Below are 20,517 nucleotides of genomic sequence, written 5' to 3' on the forward strand. Positions count from 1 at the left end.
CAGAAACAGAAAAAAAAGGTTTTGTTCCGGGCTTTTGTTTCCAGGGAGTAATTGCGCAAAATGAGAGATGCGAGTGAGCAGGAAGTGAATCTTTTGTGGCTTTTTGCTGCTGGCGACTTCTCCACCTGAACCAGACGCCATCTTAGTCTAAAGCAGCAAGATGGTGGAAGGTGGAGGGGCACCCTCCTCTTCTCCTCTCTCAGCCATACGTAAGGTGCCTATCCTGCCATCTTCTGGTCGCACTCCATCGCTTATTTTAGTTGCTCCAAACAGAAACACACCCTTTGTGCGTTTTAACTTGTTGCATCGTTTCCAAAGTTCACTTCAAAATCGTTTGACAGTTTAATGGGAGCACGACCACTTACAGGGAACCATTCTGTGAGAGGGAAAGTTTCCAGTCCTGACAGGGGGAATTCGGGTTGTCCTAGACAAAATGTCTCTTCTATCTTGTTATCCCACACCTTGAACTAACAAATTAGCACTGTAAGAAGCCAGAGGACCAGAGGAACGTTGATATCATACCCAGAGGACACATACCACACCTAGTTATGTTCTTTACGCCAAAAAATGATTCCGCCTGAACTTGACAGTCTGGGACAGGTCACTTGCCAATGTGGCACACTTAAAAACCAAAACAGAAAGAGACTACATTTACTTTAAGCAAGGTTATTAGCACAAATGTTTTAAAGACTTTGACAATTACATCCATCCGTCCATCGTCATCTTCCGCTTATTCCTACACATTAAGGGTCGCGGGGGGGCTGGAGCCTATCCCAGCGTCAACGGGCGAGAGGTGGGGTTCACCCTGGACAGGTCGCCAGCTGACAATTACATGTTTACATTTAAATTTAGTTTACATGAGAAGTCATAACAATTTTCTCCTTCGGGCCATATTCAAGTTTCTACCAGGAAAAGCAACTAGATTCTTTGCTGCACGTCACTAACAAATCAATTTGTTTTGATTCTTTTCAAGCACCCTATTAAAGTTTTAAGATGTGCATATACTGGTTATTACACAAAATGATTTGACGCAATGTTCTCCTCCCTCCGCGCTGGCCCGTTCAGTCTGGCAAAAACACGTCGCCTAATGTGATAGAATTCAAAAATCCCTGTCGAGGTACCGAAGACTTAAACGACTACAATCCACGAGGCATTTGTCACACATTTGTCATGCATTTCCACAGCTCTCATGTCATGCATTACAGTTTTGAATTACACAGAGTTGTCCAAGTGAAAACTCTCCCTCGGTAAAGACTTTAATAAGCAGCCTGTGAGTGATTATTGTGACTGAGAGCAGAAGAGCAGCAGCGGCAGAGTTTTGTGGAGCTTCTTTCAATGTAAATGCCTGCAGGACGTCTTGTGGCTGCAGAACGATGCCTCTCAGGACCGAACCTGGTAGCAGGCTTCAGCCTCGGCAGCCTCTCTACCGTCCATTAGGTAGGAACTGTCTCGCTCGACTCTCTTCAGTCTGACGGGTTAACCTCCTCCGCCCATCTGGCTGGTGGGCCTCCACCTACAACTGACCAGACGGAGTCCTGCACCGTCCCATCTTGACCTTGAATTTATTAACTCCTCAGGGTCAGGTTACTTTACAGTTTACAATTAAATTGTAGGTAGAGAGACACAGTCTTAAATATAAAAAGGATAATACATAAAAACATGAAATACAACAAACGTTGCGGCGGCGTCCTGGCACAAGAATCCTCGGTAACTGCTGAAGATGAGTGAGAACATCTGAATCTGTACCTGCGCAAACACCAAAACTATCTGTCTTTGCTCAGAGGGGCGGGGATTCACCTGGAAGTGGGAGGTTTCAAGAAATTAAAAGGAATTGATCAGAAGTAGCCACATGGTATATATCAGTTAATGTGATAATTATTTTAAAAAGCCTCTGATTGAGCTTCAAACCAATGTTGTTGATGAGAAGATTCAACCAACGATTGAAAGAACAGCCTCAGACAGAGCTTCTACTGTGTGTGTGTGTGTGTGGGGGGGGGGGGGGGGGGGGCAATACTAGGTGAAATAAGTAGCCATGTGCAGTAATATAGAAATATATGCAGATTCTCACCCCTCAATCGTTGACACACCTTCCATGTACGTGGATCTGTAACGGCTGAACTCGTGAGTCCGATCCTTCGGAGACTACGGCGTCTGGAGGCGGTACCACTGCAGCCGGTACTACTGCAGGCGGTCCTGAGCACCGCTACAATAAAAGCAGCGGCACAACCCTCCGATTCTCCTCTGCTTTCTCTGGCACTCTGGTTGTTGAAGACGATATCTTCTGCACGGAAACGCAAGCAGAAGAAGAAACAAAAGCTCAATTTGCTTTGTCTTTTTCTGTTTTACGGGCTAACAAACGAGGCCACAGCTCAGCCTGCTTCATTTTAATGGCAGATATAAATCGCAACAGCACGGCGAGCTGCTTTGTCCTCCTGACAGCTCCATACTGGCCCTGGCATTTCAAACATCGCTATTGTTTAACTAAATGTGTAAGGCTCACACAGGTATAAAATATATGCGTTTTAAAAACATTACCTGTAAGGTTAGGAAGTTCTCAGTGAGAAATACTCCCATTATGCCTTGAATTGTACTCACCCCATTAAAAAAAAAAAATCCTGTTAAATGAGGTAAGTTTTTGCAATGCTCTCCTCCTGCCAGCGATTCTAACGATGGATTCTGGAGGGATTAGGTATTCACCACCTGTTAATTGTTGGCTATCAAGCCCCACCGGGCCTTTGAAGATTTTGGCTGTCATGCAACCAACATGTAGACGAATGAAACATGAAGACTGTCTAGAACTGTGAACATGTTTCCTCACCTGTTTCCTCACCTTGTTCTTGATGAGAGGAGGTAGGGTGCAAAAAACATGCACTGATGTGAAAATGGACATTTTAGAGTTTAAGGAACACGCCAACTTCTTGGGAAACACACTTATTGTCCACCCCTGTCCGGACAGAGAATCTTCTCTTCCCCCTGGAGCATGACTGACCTCCAGAGCTCCACCGTTAGCTTAGCTGATATGTTTGCTAGTAGTGGGCTATGGGAGCACAACCTCTAAAAACGAATCAAATACGTTGAAATCCAAAATGATCGTCGTCTGCATAAATAGAACAAGGGTTGTGATTTATATTTGCTGTGGAAAAAGCTTGAAGATGATGAGATGATGTTGATTTATCAGATACACACCTGGAACTACCTGGACTGTCTTGCTGGCTCAATTTCCAAAGCCTGCAGTCCCTCCTCTGTATGTGTTCTGGTTTGGACAGATCAGGATCAGGATCAGGGTCTTGGCTTGTCCAGAAGTAACGCTCCTCATCCTCTCTCACAAGGTCGGCCAAGACTATAAGAACAGTTTTATGAGGTCGTTAGTAGAGTCTTGTACCTGGAACCAACCTTCCTGACCAGGTGGTTTGATGTAGAAGAGCCACTGCTGCTGCACGAAGCAGATTAGACAACGACATCCGGTCACTTTCTTTCCATGTAACAAGTGTTACTGTAGTTCTACTGATGTAGACAGACATGTTTACTCCTGTACCCCATCTGCTTGCCAAGTTAAATTCATATTGCTTGATATTTTTTTAATCCTTTTTTTTTCTCAAATCTTTTTCTTTCCCACACCTGCTGTTTGTGTTGTTGCTTAAAAACACCTTTGGTGATGCCCGACAGCAGCGTTGCATCCTGGATGTCCAAACCTGAATACTGCATACTGATAGATACTTAAGAGAAATCAGTTAAATGCCTGAATTGCATTTGCAGTATTAAGATGTTTTTCATGACTGCAAAAAAAAACCATTATTTTAAGTCTTTTTTCCATGTGAACTCATCACTAAAGCAAATAGATCTGAGTTTACAACCCAGCGTAATTATACCTAACAATGCAAATTTTTTTCTTCACGTGTAGTCCAACAGCAAATACTCCATTTGATGGGAAGAAAGTGAAAATAGAAACCATATTGAAGACTGGGTAAGTTAGTCACTTGGAGAGAGGAGACAATAAACAGAAAAATTTATCAAGAGTGTTTCCTGAAAGCAGCAAAGATTCAGCCAGAGTACAACTACGAGTGTATTGAGCCTATCCAGAGGAAGGACGTAGAGGCAATTACTTTATAGACTGGGTAAGATAAATATATATATTATGTTCTCATATTACATTGGCTGTTCATATATATATATATATATATATATATATATATATATATACACATTCAAAATTATTAACAAACATTACATCAGAACACCCATTTTTCTGTAAAATAATAAAAAACTGTACCAGGGAATTGTGATCATAGATATTGATATAACTGTTAGGATCTATAAAAGATAAAAAAGTGAAATGATGTTGTTGTACCTCGTTTAGGAGATGCAGCCATCTTGAAGTAACAGGGTCATAAAAAAAACAAGTATAACTACATCTGTTAATGTGTTTTATCCTGTTGAATAAATGAATGAAAGCGTTCTCAGATATTCCCACTGTTTTAAATGGACGTGTGTCTCAGGAGGTCAGTCACCAGGCTCACGCCTCCAGACCTCAGACGCCACAGACATCGGGGGCAGCGCACCAAACCACCGTGAGACGGGTCAGAACTTGAAAACATATAATTTTGTTTATGTGATTTACATAAATGCTTTCAGTGCGTATGATTATTTCTATTCATGCCATTTATTCATTCGTCCACCCTTGACGGCGTTGGTGTGAAGACGAAAGTCTTCTACTGGCCGACCAGAACTGCAAACGCATTGACTTCTACGGAACGCCAGCCACCAGAGACACTCGGACAGCAGCACATAGCAGAGAAAACGTAACTTAATCCTGTCAAATGTAGACAAATAAAGTAAATTCTTAATTATCAAAGTGCCAAAATTCACTGGAAGGATTCCCCTGCTGTTTCTTGACATCTTTTGGTATCAGAATAAATTACATGCTGTATTTGTTGTGAAATTTGAAGGAGACGACAATTTAAATTAAAGGAAGTTAACGTTCCCCTCCAGATGAAAAAGGTCTGTCCTAGCAATCCTAACAATTCATCAAAAGACTGAGGGAATCCCGCTGCGCCAGATTAAGGATCTCAGATTACGGGACTTGTCACTGCAATTGAAGGCACCAAACTCTTCTGAAAACACTGGCAGAGTAAACAAACATGGAGGCGACCGAGCGAGCAGCTGGTTTTTACATACGTGTCACCCAGCGATGTGGGTGTTCAGGTTATGCGTGACACTGCTGCCACAATCTGTGCTGATCAAGAACGACAGAAACAACCCATTTCCCAGAGTATTATGACAGAGGGAGCTGGAGGTGAATGAATTAAACACCCTCTGGTGTCTGTACATACTGGAGGCTAGGCTAGGTGTGCTAACGGTCATGGTATGCTAACAATCGGGCACGTTGGGCCCAGACAAGGACAGAAACAGTCTCCACTGTGGTTCAGTGTATTTCCAGCTTTAGTTCCAACAGTCAACGCCACCATCAGCCTCCCCACGACTCTGTCATATCATTTGGCAGCTCACAAGAAGTCGACTCTTTACCATAAAGCAATAACCTCATTATGAGGTTACTTCACTTTGGCCTGTTTCTCCAAGCTCCACCACTTAGGAGAAATAAAAACGCAAAAAAATAAATCCATCCAAAACCAAATTATGCTGCACAGTGATAGTGTGCAGGCCCGTTTCTAATAATAGTAAATGTCAGAGCAGTGACAGAAAGAAGTACCAGTTTAACACGTCTCTACAGTTGTTTGTGTCAAAATGCTTCTGGGTTTTGCGAGAAAAAAATGAAAAAACATGTGGATCGAGTTTCAGCTCCAGCGAGCTACAGAAGCAATAACCGATTCATCATCGGAACTCGGATCATCTCGACTTTCAGTTTGGAAGTTTGACACCGAGGGCAGCGCTCTATCCGGGTGGCTGACGGCTGTGGCTCAACTTCATGTTCGCATGAATGAGCGTCTCCTCTGTCCTCCGTCTGCTCGCTCAGGTAACCCAGTTTTATCAACTGATTGTAACGGTAGAATCGTATCATCAGTGACAGAGTATCTTGGCTGTGGTGGGTAAGAAGCCACAGAAGTGTCACTATATGATGAGCGGCTAACGGTTGCGATGAGTCGGCAGGATGGACATCATTCCACAGCCGATTCATTCATCTCATTTGCACGAGGAACTGGTTTAGACACTTCGGTAAGTTGAGGAAGGGAATAAAATGACAGGATTTATGTGGAAATCTCTGAAAACCACGAGTGCAAATATGCCTCAGATACTCAGTCAGTGCATTTTGCGTCATCCCAGCAGCTGGCAACCCTTCGCACAGGTGTAGCCCAGATGGGTGCGGTGCAGGACCACATGTGTTTCTGCTCCATTTCACCCTCCAACAAAGCAGGTCCTGCTGCTATATGGGCTCCCCAGTCCTTGATGGTCTCTAAACATTCCACCCCTCAGTGACTTTCTTTCGATGGGCCGTATCTATTCAGTAATGAAATGCAACAGCGTGGCTTCACGTCTGGAACAGGGAATTTTTTGGCCTGTCGTGGCAAAGGCGCTCCAGATGCCGCGAGATGGATCACTCAAACGTACCGCTGGTGGATTAATGAATCATGGGGAAGAAATCTCTGATTCTCAGCAGTTGTTTCATGCCTTATTTGAGGATCAGACACCAAAGAAGCTTTCAATCTTGGACAAACGCACCAAGCAGTTACTGTCTGACCTTTGACAATGCAGGTGTTAGTAAAGGTTTCCTCTTTAGTCACCTGATTTATTGCGCCGCGTGTGCTCCACCAAGCAAGAACTGGTGTGCCAGTGCCACCATGCACTAACCCTCGACCCTCAGCTGAGGCCTGCGGAGAAGAGGAAGGTAGAAATCTGTAAATCCCGCTACTACGGAACAACAGCCCAGACGGTGGCGATGGCGTCTACACTGACACCATCCAGGAACTCATTGGGACACTCGCACAGTTGAGGCCTTCACTGTGTTGGGAGGAAGAGCCTCCTCAGGCCTGGAGATGATGAGTTGTGCGTCCTCATGAGAATATCAGATTGCTTCCATCCCTAATACACTGGCACATGGACATTCCAGAGCAAATATGGGTCAGTATTTCACCACAATGAACATGTGAATGCAGACTACAGGCCTTCAGATGATAAATGATTCGATTAGTATGGCACTGTTCGCAGAGTCACTGTTTTTGGTTCTTTGAGTGATCTGATATTTGGACGCTATTTCTCTTGAAAAGCATTTCCACATGAAACAAGTTTGCTCCTAATTGTATTAGGAACAAATCTGTTATTGCATTGAACCTGTCAGAATGACAAATAGCTGCAGAAATAATTACGATGAGCAACGTTAGTGTCATTGTAGGACTCTTTATGGTCTTGGTGGAGTAATAAATACGATATATAAGAGACAATTATTAAGTGCACTTGATTTTATTTGACTCTGGTCAGAAAATAATCAACCATAAATAGCAAAGCTTCTGCTGACGGTTGACAAATCCCAGGCTATAATAACCCAATAATAAGTCCACTTAGCATTTGATGCTAACGTGCAACGGTGTCCTGACCGAGGGTGGACGGGGAGGGAGGGAGCCGCTCTCAGTAGGGATCGCAGAGACTTTCGTCATAATCCGATTTGTGATTACGATCTAATTTATTGATGATGGAAAAAAAAGATTTGACATTTAAATTAATTGAATTTGTGTGTCTGTGTGTTGCACTCCCTCATTTATGGCTTGATACCGAACAGTGTGAGGTTCGTGTGGCGTCATGTGAGTGTAACATATTACTGAAACATCTCATGCTGTTAGTTTTTGAAAATCACTCACCATGTAGTTTTTTTTTATTGATTATTGCATTTTTCTTTTAAACATTGCCATCTTGACCATAAAGACCTTTGCGCTTGAAGAGTCAAAACTTAAACTTAATGAATATTTGGCACCAGCGCTGATGTTGGTTAACAACATTAACTCAGTGGAAGTAAAGAAAATATTAATGTATGCTATATTTTTTCATGATTTTGAGAGGTTTTTTTAATGAGGACAGCTGGGATGTGTGTAAATGGGAAAGGTGTGTGCGTTCTCTCCTCTCTGGAATTGACTTTAATCACAACAACACGGATGGAGGTTGTTAAAATGTGTCCATCATATTTAATAAGACTTGAACAAAGACTGAGAGGCAGTTAACTTGTTATAGACGTGTTTACTGAGGGACTATGGTAGGTGAGAAGTCATTTTCCTGCAGGCACAAGTCCATCTGACTCTCTTTGCAACCACAGATGTCGCCCCCTGCTGGCTGTTTTCAAGGAATGCAACTTTGAGGGTGTTTTGTCCTTTGAAAGTGCAGTCACAGTGGTTAGATTTATTTAAAGTAAACTTCTGTGACAACTGGTTGCAGCCAAGAGACTCAAAGGAAGTTCATGAATGAACAACTAAAGGTTCAAAAGAGTAAAACCAACAAACAGTGAGAGCAAAGAGAAAATCTGGAACGCGAGGCAGTGAGGAGGAGGCGGTTTGGAGCCCGGGGCAAAACAACCCCAAACGGATTTTCTGCTTCCCAAATGACATGTAACAAAAACATGACATCACGTCCCTAGATTCAGAACGCCAACCACCGCCACCTTCTTCTACTCCTCCATTTTTATGAGTCTTAAATAAAGTGCTTGGTAGATTGAATAAGACTTGAAGAGAGACTGAGAGGCAGCTAACAGCTAACCAGCTCTTCTCTCGCTGTGTCACTCATGCTAATCAGAGGTTGATCAGCTGACCCACCTGCTGCCGCCCTCGTCCCCGCCCATCATCCTCCGCCGCCGCCGCTAGTCGCTGCCCTGTCATATCCCTCCTGCTCTCGGGTCTGCTGCTCTGTTCAGATGACGACTCATGCTAACCACTGGTCATCCTGGATTTGCCTCCACGCACGACGAAGCGCTCGGTCCCGTCTTCGCTTGCAGTGGAGGGTCTGAAATGAGAGGAGAGGGTGTTAATCGAAATAAATAAAAGCGCACAGAACAAAGGGATATCACCAGCAGATACGAGCTTGACCCTCTGACACACATGACCATATACACGTAACGTCCTAAGACATATAAAACTACCCCCAAAAGGTCATCTGCCATTTTGAATTCATTTCCAGGCTGCTCCTGTGTGCCCCTCTGTGGCCTCCCTGCTTTCCCTGATGTGGATCTCGACTCACGTGGGCTACTCACCGTTTGATATACGCTAATGAGAGTTAGCAGTTTAGCGTTCTCTCCTCCTAATCATGACCCTGGCACCTTCCTGGAGGGGAACGGCGTGCTGCACGGTTCAGAGGTTACATCCTCATCAGTGTCCAGCGTTTGTGCCATGCAGGAACCGGATGTGAGGATAGACGCTCTAATTCTTCTGGACGGATATCGGATGACACTTTCACTGCCGCCGGGTTTCACAACATCTTGACGACCACCAGGCTTGTGATTGGCTGCTTTTTGTGGACTTCGGCTTGACATTTAAACCTCCTTTAAATCAGGAACTTCAGTCGCTGGATGTCAGCGGATCGAGGTTTGAGTTCACGGTCGGGCGAGTTTGGTTCATGAACTTCCCCCCACAGGCCCTCTTGCTAGACTTCATCACTGCTCGGGGTTGGGTTTTGCGTTCAGGAGCTGATATTTTATCTCGCTACTTTCTTGTCCGTTTCATCGAACCCACGCGACCGTGTGAGCGAACAGGAACCGACTGACGTGCTGCGTGTCACCTGTCAAGCACGACGAGCGGAGAGCTGACGTTCATGTTGGTGTTGAAGTCAGATGGTTAAGTATTTCTATTGATACCTTTGAAATACTAATAATTAGTGCTGGATTTGAGGTACTAGTATTGGTACTGGTACCAGTTAAACCAGCGTCCCTGGCTGAGGTATCAGGTGGAGGAGGATTTAGAGCCGAGCCGTGTTACACTCAGCTCCTTTGATCCGACCTTGTCATGGCCCTGGGTCAGAGTTAGGGTTGTGTAGTGGCAGGCCCTCAGTGGGTGGGGGTGGGGGGGCTGTCCAGGGGAACCCTCCACATAACAGCGTGACTCCCACCATCCCTCCCCAGGGGGGCCGCCTGAGCCATGAATCCAACGCTCAGTAGCAGCTTCATGACCTCAGAGAGGAGCGGCGGCCGAACCAACGGTAACGCGTGAGGTAAGCTGAGTCCCTCCCACAGAGAAAAAAAGGATTCTCACCTTCACTTAGAAACCAGAGAGCAGGAAACAAAGTTCTCACTCCGAACCGACCAAGTACTCCACCGCGTCACCCTCAGGTCCGGCGCCGATCCAGCAGTTGGTCCTGCAGGTCATCAGGAACACGAGGGTTAAAGGACCTGTCACCCAGGTGATTTCCTGGCCCAGGACTCCTTCCTGGAGCAATCAGAGCTTCTCAGGTAGGAGGCCGATGTTTTTGTAGCCAAACAGTCTTCAGTTGTATTTTTCTGCCCAAAGATGCAGTTGAAAGCGTCGCTCCTCCATTTCAACACAAAGTATTATGACTTTTTTAAAAATATAATAGGAAGTTTTACTCTGAGTATCTTCTAGTAACTGCTCCCATGATTTTATTTCTAAGAAACCCAACAATTTAGTTTTTACTTACACCAAGAAAAGAGTGGAACAACCAGCTGCAGGACTCTCTGTCCTCTTATTGGTCCACACAGGATTCGCTTTTCTTTATCAAAATTTAAAAAAAAAAAAAAAAACATTTGGAAGAGGATTTTAATTTCATTATTCTTATGTTAAAAATGTATATAATTTATTAATCTTGATTAATTGAATTATTCTTCTTATTGTTGTCAGCGGCGCAGTTTTGTCTGAACAATGTGAGCAAAGTGCTGATAATCTCCCCCGGACATCAAACCAAAATATGAAGATATTGCTGTTCATGTCTGCTGCCACTATGATGGTTGACCTTGAAGTACCGCGTGACCTTGAGGAGGAGAGCTGTCCGTCCGGGGCGGCCCTTCCTCCCTCGGCCGTTCTAGAACACCAGCTGGAGAGAGAAGCAGCTCCTTGGTCTGCGGCGTGAATCGAGACTTCACCTGGCTCTCCGTCTCCACCGCGGCCTCCCGCCCGCCCGCCGCCCGTGTGGCAGGGCGCTCGCTCAGATGTCTGGAATAGAGAAGCAGACATCAGTAACAGCACTGTGTTGCAGGGAAGGTTCTAAGCTGTCTGTCCGAGGGCCGGTTCTACACCTCGCGGCGTCTTATGGGACCACAGGTCCCAGACATCCTCTCACCCTTTTTACCTCTTTTGGATCAACCGCGATCGCCAATATTGCGGTGGTTATGAGGCTGTGCGTGCGTGAGTGGAGGGAACCATCAAAGTACATCCATAATTGTTAACTACACCACTGACACCTCCCATAATTTGCAATGAGCTCTGAGCAGTTGGCCTACAGTCGCATCTCCGATCCTTTTATCTTCTGGACCAACTGTCCGTTTGATTGATGAACAGCATCTGAGGGTGTTTTTCTGCTTTTGAAGGGCTTCAATTGAATGATGTGTGAAATCTAACAGAACATTAGTCAGATATGTTTTGATAGAAGCCTCCAAAAACGTCCCGTGATGGAAACCAGGACTCATTCAAAAAAAAAAAATCTTGCAACATGAGTTTTGTGGCTTGTCTGCCCTGCCATTTCCTCTTTGCCCTCAGCATTGCAGTGCAGCTCTCAAACTGAGGGAGCAGGAATCTCTGTGGGCGGGACGTGGACTTTGGTCGCTCCTTGTCAGTCATTGCAGTCACACCATCAGACAGAGACCCCGCCCTCCTCCCTGGTGCACCAAGGAGCCCCAGACCTGCACCTGACGGCCGGCAGCTAGCCAGCCTCTAGCTTCCCTGAGCTAACCCTTCATCCACAGCCATCTTTGCCTTCGTAGAACCAGGTCACCTGATTCTATGAGATGCTTAGGTCAAGTTATTAACACACACACACACACACACACACACACACACACACACACACACACACACCAACTGTGTCATTTCTCTGTGTTACTGTCGAGTTCTTTCAGCTGGAATCATCCAGCCGTTCCACCGAGGGGACTCACTCATCCTGGAAACTCTCCTGAATATAATTAAGACCAAGCCGTGGCTGAGCCGATGTACAAACAAACACTTGAACCTCCATCTCCTGCCTGACCTTGAGTCGTTCCAGAGCCGTGCTGTGACGTACACCAGAGAACTCCTCCCGTCAAGGAGGCCGAAGTTCTGCTCGGACACAACTTGTACAAGGATGGAAGATGATGTGCGTTTCATTAGCGCACAAGGACGTAACTATTAGATCCCAGAAATCAGAGTCTGATTTGGACGCACACGATTTCAATATCCTTATTTGATGTAAGGATGTGACCTTACACGCAGACTAGCAGGTATTAAAGTTGCTTGCACATAAATCTCCTTCATACACAACAGCCAAACTGTTGGAATGCTGTGATTTGAGCTCAAAAGGCTGCACACAGTAAAGGCCAGATGGTGGGGGAGTGTGTACGCTGTTAGCATTCCCCAAACATATGAGCGGCGGGCCAGACCCGTCTCGAGGTGTGAGGACGCTAAATACCAGATGACCTCGGCGGCGTGGACCACTCCCACTCATTTGACTGCTTCAGCTACCAGAGAGATTAGATGTTCGCAGTTAGTACTGTCACTCAAAATGAGAGATGCTTTGGTAGGTGCGAGTCAAATGACGCGCTGACAGCAGGAGGACGTACAAGCCCTCTGTCACCTCCCCTCGCCAGAGGCTCCGGCATAGAACCAGCATCAGTGCATTGGGACATTGCAGCTCAACTCTGGTGACAGAAAAAGTAATTTTGTTCATTCCTATAAATCCTGGGTTTTTATGTTGATGAGCACCGAGGTTGCTCGAGGTAGAGCGCTGGTCTCTGAGCCGGCAGGAGCGCTGAGAGGAGTCAGTGGTAATAGAAGACACCCCATGAAACGCAAACTACATCACGGCAACCCGATGAGAGGCAGGGACTCAGGTCCAGTTCTGGAGGGGATTTGGGCGTGGCGATGTCGTGCCCTCATTAGGCGGGCGTCCTGATTGTCAACATGTCTGGGGAGAGGAAGCTGCAGGGGTGCTGATGGACAGACGGTGGAACCTCATCCCCGATCAACTGCCTCCATTTTCCTTCAATGATCTGCAGATGTCTGGTGCTCATGACGTGTCACCGCGGAACGGCGCCAGCATCACCAGCCACAACGACCTGTCACAGCACGACTAACGCCGCCACACCTGAAAATGGCTGCAGCAACGAGTCCTGGTGTTTGAGGTGTTCTGAGTTGAGACTTCGTTCTCTTCTCTGAGTCGATGTGTTTGTGTTTGTGCCCATCGAGCCACCGCTCACGCTTGCGACTGTCAGAGCTGCTGAACAGATTTTTTTATTGTAACAACTTCCCTCTGGTCCACATTTTCATTCCGTCTTTATGTTTCGGCTGTCTGCGTTTTCTTACAATAAACTTGACATGACTTATTGTGTTTATATTAGCCCTTTTCCATAATGTCTGTGTTTCCTCTCGTGTAGATGAAGTGAAATGTAAACCACAACAGATTTGACCCACTTTGTATAAACTGTTCCTTGTTGTTATACAACTTTTCCATTTGTACAAAGACATTACTGCGTGCATCAGTGATGTTCCAAAATTTGTTATTAATTTCATTTTCTGTTGCAGGAATGATGGCTTGCTTATAAAGGTTCCAGGGTTTTGGATGCCGTGATGATGCATGCACTGTTACTCCTGGCAGTTGTTTTAATTTAATCTTAATCTTGATTTATGGTCTGGTTTTGGGTGGAAAGAAGCATGTGATGCACTCAGAACTGAGCGTGCTTACGCACTGGTGTGGACGTGCTGCAGTTACACCACCGGGACACTAGTTGGTGCTGGAGTTTCATAGTTTTTTTTCTTTGTGCTCTCACAATGGCGGTCAACCTGGCCCTGGTTCTGGTTCCGCTCCAGGTGTCTTCCTGTTTTGAGGCTTTCTCGCCGCCGTCACTTTGTTTCTGCTTCGAGGGGAACTCCGTACTGGTGGGAGTCCGATGCTCGCCTCCGTCTGCCCTGCTGTCAGCGGCGGCGGCTGCTACCTAGCCAAATATAGATTGCAACTTCACACAGTTGTCTACCAAAGAGGCAGCAGCCCCCGTACAGCTGGTGATCTTCAGCAGCCGGTGGCGAGCTCCAACATATTTTAACAATCACAGACCATCTGCTACCTGTCTCAATAATCTTAAATCTGTCAGTGCTCAACTGTTTAATCTGACTTCACTTGTGCACCAGCCAGACTGTCAGACAAAGCCTTTAGCACGCCGACCTCAGCTTTACCGAGTGATAATATCAGCGCTCTGGTTAGCAAGTCAGTAGGAGTTCATGGAGTTATTTAATTTACCTTTTTTAAACTGAAGATGGCCGATTTTCAGCATGATTCAAAGTGAAGCTGGAACAGTCGTGAAAGGGCTGGAGAAGTTTCTTTATTCAGGTCCAGCCAGTTTGCCATATGGACTTTGGGCCTTTTACATTGTTGCGCTTCAGTTGAATCCTGGTCTCAAACCCACATTATTATTGTATAACGTTATACAGGCCTCCGACAGATAGAGCCCACTTTTGATGTCTCTGCCAAACTGCTGTCAGCCTCGTGTGTTGATTTTGACTCTGTGGCTCTAGTGAGTGATTTTAATATTCATGTGCATCTTAAAGATGGCAAAATGTTTCGACATCCTGCGTATAAAAGATTCCAGACATAATTGGACACAGATGTCAGGTTAAGGTACAAACAAACCAAGTCTGTCTTCAGCTGCTGTCAACGCCCACGTCAACAGCCTCACATCCGAGGTTGCAAATGTTACTGATGCCAGAGAGCACAGCAGGCATATTGGAGTCCCACAGGAAGCTAGCATGTCCGAGATGGTGTGTTTGTAGTCCAACAGCAAGCTAGCATGTCCGAGATGAGGTGTGTTTGTAGTCCAACAGCAAGTTAGCATGTCCGAGATGAGGTGTGTTTGTAGTCCAACAGCAAGTTAGCATGTCCGAGATGACGTGTGTTTGTAGTCCAACAGCAAGTTAGCATGTCCGAGATGAGGTGTGTTTGTAGTCCAACAGCAAGTTAGCATGTCCGAGATGACGTGTGTTTGTAGTCCAACAGCAAGTTAGCATGTCCGAGATGAGGTGTGTTTGTAGTCCAACAGCAAGTTAGCATGTCCGAGATGACGTGTGTTTGTAGTCCAACAGCAAGTTAGCATGTCCGAGATGAGGTGTGTTTGTAGTCCAACAGCAAGTTAGCATGTCCGAGATGAGGTGTGTTTGTAGTCCAACAGCAAGTTAGCATGTCCGAGATGAGGTGTGTTTGTAGTCCAACAGCAAGTTAGCATGTCCGAGATGACGTGTGTTTGTAGTCCAACAGCAAGTTAGCATGTCCGAGATGAGGTGTGTTTGCGCTCCAACAGGAAGTTAGCATGTCCATGATGAGATGTGGTTGTAGTCCAACAGCTGACAACATTATCATCAGTCTGTCATTTATGACTGCTTCTCTGTCCCTGAATGCGCTCCTGCTTGTTTATCGACTGGCTAGTTTTTATTTCAGTGTTGTCTCGTGTTTCATTTACAGCCCCTGACCAGGGATGAGGACTGGACATCAGCCATGGCTACAAGTCCCATATACATGACATTTACATAACAGTCTAATTAGATGTCCATCCATCATCCCTCCATCCCTCCATGTTCCCCCTCTCCTCCTGTTCAGGGTGGTGGGGGTGGAGCCTATCCCAGCAGCCTTCCCCCTGGACAGGTCACCAGTCCATGGCAGGGCCAACACATAGAGACAGACAACCATTGGCTCTCCCAGCCACGCCTACGGTCAATTTAGAGTCTGGATTAACCTGGTCCCTCTTGATGTCTTTGGACTGTGGAGGAAGCTGGAGTACCAGAGAGAACCCAGCAGGAACAGGGAGAACATGGAGACTCACCCAGAAAGACCCCGTGCTGCAGCCGGGGCTCCACCCACAACCTTCTTGATGGGGGCCACAGGGAGGACTACCAATTAGATGTCATTATGCCTAAATGTATAACAAACAAACGGATAAATTAACAATGCAATCATTAGAGGTACCAAGCCAACGTTAGCGCTACGCTGCAGATGCACGATATCGCAAGTAGCCTCAAGCTTCTTTAGCAGGAAATAGTAAAAGGTACGTAAATAATTAATGCTTCATCAATCAATTAACTTAATGGTTTACAGCAAAGACTGATGGACAAATTGGAGAGTTGCTCAAGGGAAACAGTACAACAAGGAGCATCAATCAAGCTTCAGAAATATGTGTTCAACACTCTTCGATAACCAAGCATTACCTAACAATCCTAATACACCTCAATCGTGAAATGTTACCGTCCACTATTTCATCATCGGACGCACCGGCGTGTGTTGTTCCAATTTGATGAAGAAATCAGACAGCTGAAGAAAATCTGGGTGATTTCCTCGCTTTTCACACAGCTGGTGGGACTTCTGCCCTCATCATGATCCACCCCCCGGGCCTGAGTTTCTTCCAGTGTACGATTCTATACATAGGACAACAGAGACATGAGCGGCAGCACTGGTTTGGCTGCAGGTGCAAAGCTGGTGGCCGTCCATCCTCGGAGCGACGAGCCGTCCGAGAACGGTGTCCAGACCCGAATGACTCCAGCCCCTCATGCATTCTCACAGGTGTGGCCTCACAGAGACCATTTCTAATTGTGCTCTCAGGCATCCAACAGCTCATAAATCAAACGTACCCTGGGAGCGTGTTAATCCACATATGATGATATCCTGGATAACAGCACGGTCAATTTAAGGGGAACAGATCGAGTAAGTCTGACTCCAATCTCTAACAATTTGAGTTCGAAACCTGCCAAAATTAAAATTACTGAAACAACTAAAGGCATGTGTTACGTAACTGAGGCTAGCGTTTCAAGACTGCTAGTGAAATGAGCCTTGTTTCTTGCGAAACCACTTTTTATCGATCGCGTTGGCAGTCCACCGCGTGGGTCTGATGCTGCATCCATGTGATGTCGGACTGAGCAGAATGATGAACTTCAAACTCACCCGAAATGGCCCTTCATACAGGAAAAACCCAGCAAGTCCCAACATACCTCATCCCTGACATGACCAGCAAGTCAAAGTTTTAGTTAATTCAGTTGCACAAGTTGACGAACTTGCAAAAACATGGAGGACACAAATCAAGATTTTGCTAATAGTAAGTAAATTCCTTAAATTGAATGAATTCAATATATTTGTGTTAAAATGTGACGTGGAATACAGCATCAATGTCACCTGCTGTCCGTGGGGAGGGAGTTAGATTAGCTATCAAAGTGGTTCATCAGCATCAACTCTGATAACGAGTCTTTTTGAGGAACCGAACATCTTCATCGGCTCAAAAGCTCAGGAATGAAACTGGAAGATGGACTGTCCAACAACACTTGAACGCCACGTACGCTCTTCCCTCAGGGTTCATCCTGCAGTTTTTTTAAGTTGTGTATTTACTCTGCTGCACATCTTTCACTGATGTCATTGGCTTCTGTAGCGCAGTCTCAAGATAGATGCAAAAACTGATGCAAGCAAATGTTTGTGCTGGTTTTGCGTTTGGAACTTAAGGCCCAGGAACCAGGAGAGCGATGGAGCTGGCAGGCGCTCGTTAGCCTCGTTGAAGCTCTCCACAGAGTTGCTTTGGCTGTAGAGAGCTTGTTCACCGCTATCTGAATTCTGATTTTTCCCCTCAGCAACTTACGTTGCTGCAAAAGGGTGGACAAATTGTTTCACGTCACACAGCCACTTAGTCTGATAACAAGTGAGAATTCTGCACACCACATAAATAAATACATCCACACGAATCATCAGTGAACAGAACCAACTTTTTGGGAAACACAATAAACTTAGCAACCATCATCTGAATTCTTGCTTGTGTTGTACGTCGCTTTGGACAAAAGCGTCTGCTAAATGAAATTGTAGAATTGTAGAATCATGTTTAGAGCCAGACCGGCATGGCTGGCAGCTAGTTAGCTTAGCCGATGCTGCATCAATAGACCTAGAGTTGCGTTTAACGTTTGTCATGAAAAACTGTTGAAAATTAGGAGTTTGTTGTAGATGTACAGTCGCAGGTGTTTATAGATACATACCTGGAGCTACCTGGAACGCCTCGGCCTCTCGTCATGTTGTTCCTCCTTTGATTATTAGCTGGTTGAACTCGATCAGGTCCAGGACGCAGGTGCGTCCAGCAGCAATCCTCCTCACCCTCTCCAACAAAGTCAGCCATGCCATGATGAGTAGCAGCTGTTGCTCTTCTAGTCGTTATGACGCGGCTTCAGATGTGCAGCACCAAATCACTGCGCCCAGTCAGGAAAGTAGTTCCAGGAATGTCTCTAACTATAAAAATAAAACATCTTGAAATTTAACAGTACTTTTCACAGCAAATGTTAAACACAACTCTTGTTCTATTAAGGCAAGATGAAGACTGTTTTGGATAAAAGTGTACTTGATGTCTTCCTGTCTTCACCGCTGCTAGTGTTCATTGCAGCTACGCTAACTAGCAGTCAGCCGTTGGGTGGAGGTCTGGAGAAGAGACGGGTCTCTATCTGCTGGTCTGGTTCCAAGAATCATGGACAACATGCATGAAATACGCGTGGGTCCTCTGGGACGTGTGGGGTTAGCTAGCTTAGCAAGCTTAGAAATGCCCACAGGGCCGCATCGTCACACGCTGCTGGTCATGTCGAGCATCGACCATCCTGACGCTCACATTACGTATCATAGATGGTGGGGGAAGTCTCTGGTCATGTAGCGGGTGTTATGGCATATTTTGTTCGGTGTTTATATTCACCAGTACCAGCAAATGTGTACAAGTTCCTCCGTTGCTTGATGAGTTTACCTGAAACACACAACATTAGCAGCCCTTAAAACCGAAGCACATCCCTTCATTTAGCGCCTAGCGTCTTCACAATTGATGACCTAAGGACTCCTGCTAATGTAGTTTACAGTATTACTGTGGTGTACAGTATTATTGTAGTTTACAGTATTAAGCTGGTGTATACTGAGTTCTACTGGGTGGTTTGGGGTTGATTTTCCCTCCACTGTCAACGGATGTTTTAGCTGTCAGAGCTCCAGGATCGTCTTCACAGGCTCGAGTCCATCAGGAGTCTGACATTAGAAAATAAACTTCTCACTTTACTGGTTTTAAACTTTAAACTCTCCCACTGGGACGCGGGGGGGGTGGTGGTGGTGGGGGGATGGGACACTGCTGCTGCAAATCATAAACTTGGAGCCCCAGTGAGCCTCCTGTCAACGAGCCAGACCACGAGCTGATTTGGTTCATTCTAGTAGAAGAATCCCAGAATTACTTGGCACCTGGGATTTCAAAACAAATACTCCTGCGATATCAGCAGTGGTGAACACGATTTAGAGGCAGAACTCATTTTCAGAAGAAGCTACATTTATGTAAAAGGGCCCGGTTTATTTTCTCGTCTCGGTCCGGTGTGGCTCTGGTACCAGGTAGAACCCTGAACCTAATACCTGCAAACACCACGAGCCCCTCATCACAAACAGACTCTCAGCTCTGGATTTCCGGAGTTGCTTAGCAAATGAAAAGCTGCCCTCCTTGCAAGGGAACTGAACCCCTTGGTTACATTAAAAGCCTCATAATAATTTACATTTTCATTCAGGAAGTGGAGACAAAAACAAACAGTTTCACTCCAAGACTCGGCCTTAGTTGCTATATTTTTGATTGTGGGCATCAAATAAGCCATTTAAAGGTTTCAATTCTAAGAAAATGTAAACAATGCAAGGTTTGTGCATCAAATTCACATGTGCAATAGATGTTTACTTTTTATTAGGAGGTATCTGTGGGCTTTATGGGGCAATGGAGACATTTTGAAGCTTTTTAAAAGGGTACTTAATGATTAGGGTTTTATGTTTCCTTGCCATCATTAAAAAACAGCAACATTATATTGTTATAGTTCTGTTAGCAAGAAGATTAAATGGAGTTAATTAAGATTCCGTTGTATTCTTTGATAAATTTCTTTCAAAAACAGACGTGCACACAAAGTTTCATTAAATCAATCATCAGAGGCGGTTTAACCGAGGTCTCGTTTCTCAGGTGTTTTTTTGCATCTTTTTTCCAGTGAACATGGGAAAACTTTCAAGAGCGATACTAAAAAAATATTTGCTCTCAAATTTTAATGTGCAGAGGGAAACAGGACCTCAGTCAGTCTTGAGAACCCACCGTTGGCTCTTCCCACAGTCATCATCCTACTCAGAGACATGGCGGCGGCGGCGATCTGAAGGCGTTGGCTCAGGGGGTTGATGTGAATCCAGCAATCTGTAAAATACAGTTGATTTTTCAACCACAGCCTTCATCCACTGATGGTTCCAACTGATTCCTTCTCTTAACGCTGCTGAGTTGGCAGCAGGGGAATGTTTCTCACGAGCGACATGAAAATGCTGAATTGAAAAAAAAAAAACAAGAAACGGAATCGTCTGGGGCGGCACAGGAGTGCAGTGGTTAGCACTGTCACCTCACAGTGT

At 45.4% G+C, this 20,517-nt stretch overlaps 1 protein-coding gene and 1 long non-coding RNA gene across 10 annotated transcripts; one reads left to right on the forward strand and one right to left on the reverse strand.

Annotated features, from left to right (window-relative positions):
* Positions 1-1,545: 1,545 nt before the first annotated feature.
* Positions 1,546-18,262, reverse strand: LOC147268608 (uncharacterized). Of its 9 annotated transcripts, XR_015112197.1 has the most exons (7): positions 18,120-18,262; positions 10,894-11,093; positions 10,179-10,281; positions 8,751-8,937; positions 3,187-3,340; positions 2,069-2,281; positions 1,546-1,797 (listed from the first exon to the last, which is right to left on the reverse strand). XR_015112197.1 is itself a non-coding variant. In XM_086200327.1 (5 exons), exons 2-5 carry the CDS (start codon positions 4,368-4,370, stop codon positions 1,778-1,780), a joined length of 399 nt encoding a protein of 132 aa, XP_086056453.1. In that variant the 5' UTR covers positions 4,472-5,083; the 3' UTR covers positions 1,546-1,777. The 9 variants fall into 9 exon arrangements, 3 of the variants coding, with proteins under 3 accessions (XP_086056453.1, XP_086056452.1, XP_086056451.1); XR_015112198.1 differs by lacking the exons at positions 8,751-8,937; positions 10,179-10,281; positions 10,894-11,093; positions 18,120-18,262 and adding exons at positions 6,738-6,824; positions 7,809-8,113; XM_086200327.1 differs by lacking the exons at positions 8,751-8,937; positions 10,179-10,281; positions 10,894-11,093; positions 18,120-18,262 and adding exons at positions 4,349-4,370; positions 4,472-5,083 and having other exon boundaries at positions 3,197-3,340.
* On the forward strand, positions 9,981-11,651 carry LOC147268609 (uncharacterized). Its single transcript, XR_015112203.1, has 3 exons — positions 9,981-10,137; positions 10,256-10,375; positions 11,637-11,651. It is a non-coding gene; the product is annotated as an uncharacterized LOC147268609 (long non-coding RNA).
* Positions 18,263-20,517: the final 2,255 nt, after the last annotated feature.

Source organism: Aulostomus chinensis, chromosome 3 (genome assembly GCF_037954235.1).
Source record: "Aulostomus chinensis isolate RoL2024-O1b breed Wild chromosome 3, RoL_Achi_v1.0, whole genome shotgun sequence".
In the NCBI taxonomy this organism is placed as follows: Eukaryota; Metazoa; Chordata; class Actinopteri; order Syngnathiformes; family Aulostomidae; genus Aulostomus; species Aulostomus chinensis.